The 10,415-nt window shown below is 50.6% G+C and overlaps 1 protein-coding gene across 1 annotated transcript in view; it reads left to right on the top strand.

Annotated features, from left to right (window-relative positions):
• Col16a1 (collagen, type XVI, alpha 1) overlaps positions 1–10,092 on the top strand; it is a 54,679-nt gene extending 44,587 nt beyond the window's left edge. Inside the window, exons 64-72 of the mRNA XM_013020487.1 lie at positions 1,537–1,587; positions 1,821–1,910; positions 3,354–3,389; positions 4,541–4,585; positions 6,617–6,805; positions 7,117–7,183; positions 8,378–8,554; positions 8,709–8,786; positions 9,717–10,092. Coding sequence (XP_012875941.1) covers positions 1,537–1,587; positions 1,821–1,910; positions 3,354–3,389; positions 4,541–4,585; positions 6,617–6,805; positions 7,117–7,183; positions 8,378–8,554; positions 8,709–8,786; positions 9,717–9,919 — 936 coding nt within the window. The 3' untranslated portion in view covers positions 9,920–10,092. The remainder of the gene's footprint in view (positions 1–1,536; positions 1,588–1,820; positions 1,911–3,353; positions 3,390–4,540; positions 4,586–6,616; positions 6,806–7,116; positions 7,184–8,377; positions 8,555–8,708; positions 8,787–9,716) is intronic.
• The last annotated feature ends 323 nt before the right edge of the window (positions 10,093–10,415 follow it).

Raw genomic sequence — 10,415 nt, forward strand, 5'->3', positions numbered from 1 at the left:
TTGTGCAAAAAAGCTAAGCGTGCAAGGCCCTGAGTTCAAGCTCCAGTATTGACACAAAAAGAAAACAAATAACAACAACAAAAAAAACCAATTTATGACTCCCAAAAAAGAAGACTCCTAGAGGGGAGTGGAAAGTAGAGAGCATGCTGGTTCTTTTCTTTTTATTATTATTGTAGAGTTGGTATACAGAGGGGTTACAGTTACATGAATCAGGTAATGAGTACAATTCCTGTTGAACATGTCTCCCCTTCGGTCACTGTCTTCTGATTTTTCCCTCTCATTCCCACCCACAAATGCACAGTTTATTTTCCACATAGTGTCTAGAGAGTACCACTGAGGCCAAAGGAGGATATGCATAGGAGTAGTTGACAGAGACTCAGCAGCTATGTGCATATGTTCATATAAAAATATTCTATGAGGAAGTGGCGCTGTAGCTCAAGTGGTAGAGCGCTTGCCTTGAGTTGAAGAGCTGAGGGACAGCGCCCAGGCCCAGAGTTCAAGCCCCACGACAGACAAAAAAAAAAAAAATTCTATGAAATGGTTCTTTCTCTTACTCCTGTCTGTCCAGTCCAGGACTTCTACTGTGTGATAGTCGATCACAAGGATCTTAGATGAGGAGAACGCAGGCCATGGCTTCTAGAACTTTCCTTCTGGGACTAGTGGAAGAAGGTGCTCTGACAGGGAACTGAGTGTCCTGGGGTTCAAGAGAAGGTGCCATTTTGACTAGGGAGGAGACATTTGAGCTGTGCAAGGATATTGGCCATCAGTAATGGGGTGCAGGAGGGAGTACTCCTGGAAGTTACCAGGGTACCAGCAGAGTGGGGAGAGGGCTCTGGTGCTCAGCTACAGAGCTTCTCCTTGTGGATATTGGGGGTCAGTGCTGAGCCCCTGCTAGGTGGACCTTCAGCTCCTGGCCTTCCCTCCCCCCCCCCGGGCTGCTGACAGGGCAGCAGGAGTCTCAGAAGATGCCTAAGGATGCGGCTGCTACTTAGTTGCCTTACCTTTGCTCTCTGTACTGAAGAGCTGTGGCTCCCAGAAAATCCTCTCCCACACCAGGTGCTGGTGGCTCACTCCTGTAATCCTAGCTACTCAGGAGGCTGAGATCTGAGGATCTTGGTTCAAAAACAGCATGGGCAGGAAAGTCTGTGAGACTCTTATCTCCAATTAACCACCAGAAAACCGGAAGTGGTGCTGTGGCTCAAGTGGTAGAGCACTAGCCTTGATCTGAAGAGCTGAGGGACAGCGCCCAGGCCCAGAGTTCAAGCCCAACAACTGACAAATAAATAAACATCCTCTCCCAGTCCCAAGCATGCCATTCAGTAGGCACTGGGCAGGATGGCAGGGGACTCAGGTCTGTGCTCTGGGCCCAAACCAATTAGAAGTTCAAATATAGGAGCTGAGGGGAAGGAAAGGTTTCTGGAAGAAAATAAAAACTAGTATCAAAGGAAGAAAACAGGGTTGGTCCTTCTGCCAGCCTTGCACCCCATGGGGTGCTTACCGTTCACTTCCTCTTCCCCTGACTCCCCCTCTCTTTAGGGGCCTGCAGGGCCTCCTGGTCAGCCAGGCCCAGCTGGGATCTCTGCCTTGGTGAGTGACACTCTCCCCTTGTTCCTCCCCTTGCTGTCCTCCCGCTGTAGGACAGAGGACAACTTGTCACCAGCCTCTCAGCTGCCCTTAAAGACCACCCCCCCACACACACCTTTCTAGGATGTGGCAAAGGGCTCTGGCGATGGCTGGGGTCACACAATGGGCTGTCTGCCTCGGGTTCTGCAGTCTATTCTTCCTTCATGCCTTCAGCGTCTGTCTTTCCTGTTCTCTAGGGACTGAAAGGAGACCGGGGAGCCCCTGGAGAAAGGGGCCTGGCAGGTCTCCCGGGCCAGCCTGGTACACCCGGACACCCTGGTCCCCCGGTAAGCCCCTCCATCTTACAGCACAGTCCAGCGGGAGGGTTTGCACTGTGCAGCAGGGGCTGGAGCACGGCAGGTTAGCAACATAGAGCTTGGGCCTGGATATGGAGCCCTACATACTGAGCAGCAGGCACCGAGCCTCTGGTGACCACCGCCATTCTGATGCAGGGCCCCCACAAGGTGTTAGGCAGAGGAGAGCCCGTCCCTCTTTTGCCCCTGCCTGATGGGAACTTGTCAGTTACTACAAAAAAAAAAAAAAAAGAGGCTTTGAAAATGTCAGGAATGAGAAATGCCATGCCATTACTGTAATTCTCTCAGCTCCTCAGAAACCATGACTTGGTCTTAGCTTGTGTTTAGTACTAAGTGATGCTATGTTGGTCGCTTACTGTTGGCCGAATGGAGAGCTAAATGCCTGGCCTGCATTTTGTTTTAATATGGACTGCGGCCCCATTTGATTGTCCCTCCTTTACAGATGAGGAAACCGGGGCTGAGCAAGGCTAAGCAGGTTGTTCAGAATCACACAGCTAGCTAGTAAGGAGGAATGTTGTGACTCCATCTCTAGCCAAGAACTTGAATTGTTTAGCCTGTCTGCAAAACTATTGTTTTCAAAATGTCCAGAGAGGGCCTGGTGGCTGTGGCTCACGCCTGTAATCCTAGCTACACAGGAGCCTGAGATCTGAGGATTGTGGCTCAATGCAGGAAAACATCTGTGAGATTCTTATCTCCATTTAACCACCAGAAAGCTGGAGTGGAGCCATAGCTCAAGTGGTAGAGCACTAACCTTAAGTGAACAAGTTAAGGACAATACCCAGGCCCTGATTTCAAGGCCCAGTTCTGCTGACCTAAAAGTCTCCTGAGAAAGCTGAGGAACCAGCTCGTCTAGCCCCAAATAGGATGCTTTCTACCAAGCAGCCTCTCTTCCATGGAGGAGCAGAAATAGCCCTGAGGCTGGTAGCTTGAAAGAGGGTGTATGATTCCAATTGGGTGGGAATGGTCAGTGGGCCCATTTGCCAGATCCACACACTCTGACTCCTGACAAGGATCCTCCACAGGTCCCCCTGATCCAGCCTTTTGCCCTGCCTGCAAATTCAGGAGCCTCCAGGACCCCTGAAATAATCTCCGGTTCCCTTCCTAGCAGCCCACAGGAAGGGGCTGGACTGGAGAGGCAGCCTTTCTCATCGTGTCACTGGGAGGGAAGTGGCCCAGGCATGTGCTGGCCAGTCTCACGCAGGACAGAGTTGTGGGGATGTCAAGCAAAGAGACACAAACTATTTCTCCCCTGCAGAGCTCAGATGGCGGCAGCCAGGAGCTGTCAGCATGGGCTCTGGGACCAGGCTAGAGAGTTAGGGGAAAGGCTGCAGGTCCAGGCTCTCATGGAATAGGACCCGGTGGGCCTGACCTGTGAGGTCAGGCTGGGCAACAGCTCATCACATCTCTTTTCCTCAGGGGGAACCTGGTACAGACGGTGCAGCTGGCAAAGAGGTACCACTGGGCTGGAACCCTTTTTCCCTTGGGGAGACTCCACCTTCCTCCTCTCCTTCCTTGTGCCCCCCACCCCCTCCCTTCCCCACCCCCCTCCTGCTTTCATTCAGTTATAAGCATTCCTGTGTGCACAGACCAACTCTAGACAGAATCTCTGTCCTCCTGTCCTACGTCCGTGGGCTCAATCAATCTTGGTTTGAAAATATTTAGAAAAAAAAATTACATCAGTATTGAACATACACAGACCTTTTTTTCTGGTCATTAGCTCCTAAACAATACAGTATTGCCACTACTTATATAGCATTCATACTTTATTGGATATTATATTTGGCCCAGAGATGATTTTCAGTTATACAGGGAAATGTGTGTAGATGATAGGCAAATACTGTGTCATCTTAGAAAAAGGGACTTGAGTAGCTACAGGTTTGGGTCTTCATGGGGTCTTGAGATCAAGGCCTGCGGATGACTGTGCACTGGGGTCTGGTCACTCTTGTTGCTTCAAGGATAGGAACTGGAAACTAGGGGGCAAGCATGGCAAGGTGACTTGTCCTCCCCTTTTTATTTGGTTTGTTTTTATTCTGTAACTGGTCTGAAACTGAGTAATGATAATGCTCCAAATGTGTATTTCCTCAGCGCCATCTCTTACCTGGCCCTCTCTCTCATTTGTCCCCCCACACATACCTCTTTCCTCCTCCTCCTCCTCCTCCTCCTCCTCCTCCTGCTCTTCCTCCTCCTCCTCCTCCTCCTGCTGCTGCTGCTGCTGCTCCTCTTCCTCCTCTTCCTCTCCTCTTCCTGCTGCTGCTGCTGCTTCTCCTCTTCCTCTTCCTCCTCCTCCTCCTCCTCTTCCTCCTCCTCTTCCTCCTCTTCCTCCTCCTCCTCCTGCTGCTGCTGCTGCTTCTCCTCTTCCTCTTCCTCCTCTTCCTCCTTCTTCTCATCTGTGATGAGAATCCTAGACAACAGGACTAAGCAAAGCCATCTCCTGGGGACAGTATCTTCCCTTCCACCTGCCAGGGAAGCTCCTTTCCTTTCTCACACACTGCCTAGCAGGACACAGCCTGGGGTCTGAGTACTGGGAAGGGTGTTTTTTTCTACCTCTTGGGAAGCTTGGAGGTGTAGCCCACTCTTGACCTCTGATTTTCACTTTCTTCTAGGGTCCCCCTGGAAAGCAAGGACTCTATGGACCTCCTGGTCCAAAGGTGAGTTGGGTGCTGGCTGGTTTTAGGAGACCATACTCATGAGGCAGTTAAACCCAGCTCCAACCTATTGCTTTAGCCTCACAGGAGACTCAGGAAGCCCAGTGAGCAGGGAGAAAGAGGCCACAGAGCAGGGCACTAGTGGTTCACTCCTGTAGTTCTAGCTGCTCAGGAGGCTGAGATCTGAGGATCACGGTTCAAAGCCTGACTGAGCAGAAAAGTCTATGAGACTCATCTTGCCAGTTAACCAGCAAAATGCTAGAAGTTGGAGGTGTGACTCAAGTGGTAGAGCACAAGCCTTGAGCAAAAAGAAAAACAAGAGAGAGGGGCTGGGAAGGTGGCTCAGTGGTAGAGCGTTTGCCTTGCCTGCCTGAGGCCCTGGGTTCGATTCCTCAGCACCACATAAGCAAAAAAAGAAAAAAGCAGGAAGTGGCGCTGTGGCTCAAGTAGTAGAGCACTAGCCTTGAGCTGAAGAGCTGAGGGACAGCGCCCCAGGCCCAGAGTTCAGGCCCCACGACCAGAGACCCCCCCCAAAAAAAAGTGAGAATGTGAGATCCTGAGTTCAAGTCCTAGTAGCAACACACACACACACACACACACACACACACACACACACACAAGGGACCATGGAACCAGAGTTTTAGACCCCAGGCCCAAACTCCAGGAATTCCATATCTGGCTCCTGGCTCATTTTTGCCAAAGATATATGGTTCTGGGCACTGAATGGAGATTACATGGTGTGGACACAGCACAGGAAGATAGCACTTCAGCCCATCTTCAGCAGTCTTGAGGATATAGACTCTATGCTATGCTTAATAAGCTTCTTTTCTGCCAAGAGCCATTTGGATATTATAACATCATTCCTGGACTGTACAAAATTATCAATACAGACAGACTGGCCTCAAGAAGCTGTGGAGAAATATAAATGCCTGGCCCATCATGTATCAAATGATTTCTCAGGCCTTATGTGGCTCAAGGGTCAGATGCTCCCACCTCTGGCTTAAATAGACCAGCAACTGGGGGCAGGAGTCGAAAGGTATTCAGCCATAGGTTGGACCTGGTTGACCATTATATGAGTCCTTATTTTAGCAAAAGGGTTCTGAATTGTTATGGTCAGGATATGGTCAGGCTAAACAGCCATCTTGCTTGGTGGGTGGCCTGTCCTGAGGACACTCTATTGTCTCTTAAAAGAAGTGTTTTTTTCCTCCATAAAGGTATTATGGATTAGTGATAAGTCCTGCTGAGATTCCAACATGATTGCAGAGTGCTTAGAGCAGTCACACACAACACAGACACACCAAGCTCCCCTCTCTACTTCGTGTTTAGTTCGTTAACAGGCCCGTGTAAGTAGTCAGCGCTTTTCAGCAAAAGCAACTTTAAAGCTGTTCCAGGCAGGACTTGGAGGAGTAACCTCTCTCCCAGTACTCACTGGACCATTCCTGATTCTTGGCTATGATTCTCTGTGATTGGAGGAACAAAAATCTGTTTTCATTCCCCAACTATCACTAGCTCTTGTTGGCTCTGGCTTGGCCTGGGTTCAGCAGAAATTCATAAACAATGGCACCTGGCGGAGTCCAGTCACACCAACGCTGGATTTCACAGAAGACTGGGGTACTCAGTCCCACCAGGCATAAGGATAAGAGGTGGCTTTTCAACACACTGAGGAGAAGGGTTGGGGGCATTACAAGCCGCAAGGACTCAGGATGGCAGACTCAGAGAATGATAACTGGCAGTAATGGCTGGAGGCACAAGACCAGGATCCCAACAAAAGGCCTTGCTTGTCTGGCCAAGGAATTGAACCTTCATACTGAGGGTGGGTGGGAGCGTTATCATCAGGGAGCAGTGCCATAAAACTATCTTCTAGAAGGACTGTGAGATGGAGAATGGGGGCGACCTGTGGTGCTGTGGCCCCAATCCAGAAATGGATACTGGAGACTCTCTGGAAAATGGAGAAGGGATGGATTGCTAAAACAATGTGACACAGACTTGACCACACTTGGTAATGCTGGGACATGTGACCTGCCATCTCTGTAGGGTGACCCAGGACCTGCAGGACAGAAGGGCCAGGCTGGAGAGAAAGGGAGATCAGGCATGCCTGGCGGGCCCGGCAAAAGTGGTTCCATGGGTCCAGTTGGACCACCAGGTCCTGCAGGAGAGAGAGGCCACCCTGGGTCTCCAGGGCCTGCAGGGAGCCCTGGATTGCCTGGTATGCCCGGCTCCATGGTAAGTAGAGACAGTGCCACCAGGGGCACTGCCCCCAGAGCAGGCACGTGGCTTGTGTCATTTCAGAGGCTCCCGTTGACACTCTGCAGGAAAGGCTGTCAGCTGGGGGCAGGGGTGGGACAGGCTGCTTACAGACTGTGCTCTCCAGCATTCCGAGCCTCAGCACACAATGGTTTATACCCCTGGCAGGGTGGGTAGGACTCAAGACAAAGATGTGTGGGAGGCACCTGGAACATTTCCAGTCTGTTCCCAGGGGAAAGCACCAACCTTTGATGGTGTAACTGAGGCAAGGTTTTCTCCTTTTTCCTCAGGGAGACATGGTGAATTATGATGAAATCAAGAGATACATCAGACAAGAGATCATTAAAATGTTTGATGGTAATTGGTAGCCAGCTGGGGGCAGTGGGCACCACTTGGCCTTCCCAGTCATTTCTCCACCCAGCCCTGGCCTCCCTTTCTTTTCTTTTCTTTCTTTCTTTTTTTGGTCAGCTGTGGGGCTTGAACTCTGGGCCTGGGCGCTGTCCCTCAGCTCTTCAGCTCAAGGCTAGCACTCTACCACTTGAGTCACAGCACCACTTCTGGCTTTCTCTATTTATGTGGAGCTGAGGAATTGAACCATGCATGCAAGGCAAGCACTCTACCACTGAGCCACCTTCCCAGCCCCTGGCCTCCCTTTCTTAACTCCTCAGTGGCCATCCCTCTGCCCCTTGCTCTCCATACTTATGGACAGATGAGAAACAGGCTCTATGTTCAGCTAAATGGGGACCTCCCTCATCACCTGCTCTGCTCAATGATAAAATGACTTCCTCCTGCCCTTCCCGAGCCCCACTTGAACAAAGGAAAATTGATTTCAAATAAGTAAGCTCCCAAGTGGAAGGGGTGTCACCAATGTAAGGCAGCTGTTGGGGTTTGGTTTAACCTTTTTGCTCCCTATTCATTTGTTCATCCAACATTGTTGTGCTGAGGGCTGGGGGAAACACAGACCCTGTCCTGGAGGGGCGGGGCATCCTGATGGGGAAGGACACATGTCTGAACTTCCTTCTGAAGCCAGTGGTGAACCAATGAAGGAGGTTAGGTATGACAGATGCTACAATTAGATGTGTGCTTCCGAAAGGTGGGATGGAAAGCAATGTGGAAGTTGGGTGCTGGTGGGCTATCTCTATAATCCTAGCTATAGGAGGCTGAGATCTGGGGATCATGATTCAAAGCCAACCCAAGTGGGAAGGTCCATGAGACTCTTACCTCCAATTAAACACACACACACACACACACACACACCCAGAAGTAGAGCTGTGGCTCAAGTGATAGAATGCCAGTCTTAAGAGGAAAAACGTGGAGACTGCACCCAGACCCTGAGTTCAAGCCTTAGTACCAATGTTGACAAAAATAAAAAGTAAAATAAAAAAGCAATGTGGAAGCACAGGACACTGCTTAACTAAGTGACCAACCTCCATGTTCCTCGCCCTCATGTCCCTTGGAAAGAAGATTGTTCCATGTTGGTAGCATGCCTGCAGCACCTAACAGCCATTCTGAGGTGTCTGGTCTCCCTGTGACACATCCTTGTCTTTACAGAGAGGATGGCTTACTACACCTCCAGGATGCAGTTCCCCATGGAGGTGGCAGCAGCGCCTGGCCGGCCAGGGCCTCCAGGCAAGGATGGTGCTCCAGGCCGGCCAGGTGCTCCAGGCTCGCCCGGGCTCCCTGGTCAGATCGGCAGAGAAGGACGTCAAGGCTTGCCAGGAATGAGAGGTAGCTCTGTCCTCTAGGTTCCAAGGTGGGGTTGGCCTGAGCATTGCATGCAGCCTTTTGTGAGTATGGTATTTGTGGGTGTGTTTCAAGCAATCTGACTGGCTATGTCATTTTCCTGCTCAGGGATAAGACCTCTTATTTTCTTTTGTCCCAGGGTTGCCTGGTACCAAAGGTGAAAAGGGAGACACTGGTGTTGGCATTGCAGGAGAAAATGGTCTCCCTGGCCCCCCAGGTAGGAAAACTCAGTGCTTGACATGAATCTGGAGCAGCAGAGATTCCCTTTATGTTCCTCCAACAGCATAGCTATGTGGACTCCAAATAACTAGAGGCCAATCAACCACCATTTGCAGTAATGCTGCCATGTTGGGATGGTCTGCTAGAGCTGTGGAGCAGGGCCAGGGGAGGGGCAGGTAGAAGGACCAGGGTTTGCTCTTAGTCCTAAACTGTGCTAGCATGATGTAGTGGGAGAGAGCCATACATGATGGGGGCCAAGAACCCCAAGTGGGACGCTTGGCATCCCACTGGTGGTATAATCTTGAAGAGGTCACTTTAGCCCTTAGGGGTAATGTGTGTGTGTGTATGCTAGGGCTTGAACTCAGGGCCTGGGTGCTGTTCTTAAGCTCAAGGCTGGTATCCTATCACTTGAGCCATGGCTCTACTTCCAGCATTTTGGTGGATAAGAGTCTCATGAACTTTTGTGCATGATCCTCAGATCTAGGATTACAGGTGTGAGCTTCCAGTGCCCAGCTCAGGGGTCAATCTTTAAGGTGTATATATGTGTATGTGGCTGCGGAGCCTGAAAGACAATGGCTAAAGTCTGATGACCTGTCTCTGAGGACCATGTTCACTACTGTCCTGGTATACAACTGCTGAGCCTGCACCCTTACCTACAAAATTAGACAATAGTTCTTTCCTCAGGAAATTGTGCTGTGGCTTCCAGAACTAGTACATGAAAGCACTCAGCCCATGCCTGGCACGTAGAAGCTGTCAATGAGACTGTCCTTGTTGGGTCAATGTAGGCGTCAGATAGGAGCTCATGAAGATGTGTCGCAGCCTGAGAAATAGGCATCAAACAGATCCATTACTTACCGTGACCACTGTTTCATCTTTTCTCATTAATTCTGGGTCTCCTGATTTGCCTTCTGTAACTCTTTCCTTCCAGGTCCCCAAGGGCCCCCGGGATATGGCAAGATGGGTGCAACAGGGCCAATGGGTCAGCAAGGCATTCCTGGCATCCCCGGGCCCCCAGGGCCCACAGGCCAGCCAGGCAAGGCTGGCCACTGCAACCCCTCAGACTGCTTTGGAGCCATGCCTATGGAGCAGCAGTATCCACCCATGAAAAACATGAAGGGGCCTTTTGGCTGAAACTGCCACCTGCCGTGAAGAACTCCATTGGGAATAAATGGCCTCGGCTTACGGGACTCCGGGATGGGTTGTGAATGTTTGTGCTGTTGATATTGTCATTGTTGTTCTTTGCTGTTAATATTTTTTTAAACAATAAAGAAACAAAACTGTCTGCAATCCCACATCCAGTGGGGTTCTTTGGTGCTGAAGCCAAATCTCTCTGTCATCTTCCTTTTCCCATTTGGTCCCAGGATCACAAAAGGGCATGCCCCTCATCTCATTGTCAGATGTCAGCCGGAAGAGTTAAGGGGGGGTTGTGAAATAGGGTGTCCCCTGCCCAGCTCCCTCTCCAGATGTTCTGATTCTGCCTTTGGGCCCTTGTTCTGTCAAGTTAGGGAATGAGCAAAGCTCAGCCTCACCTCTAAGGGGAGTCAAAGCAGGCCTGGAGACCCTACTTGCAGCTCATAAAGGCCCCCACCATTTGTTTTCCTAAGGAAGCCAGTGCTGGGTACCCCAT

Source organism: Dipodomys ordii, unplaced genomic scaffold (assembly GCF_000151885.1).
Source record: "Dipodomys ordii isolate 6190 unplaced genomic scaffold, Dord_2.0 Scaffold51, whole genome shotgun sequence".
Taxonomy (NCBI): domain Eukaryota; kingdom Metazoa; phylum Chordata; class Mammalia; order Rodentia; family Heteromyidae; genus Dipodomys; species Dipodomys ordii.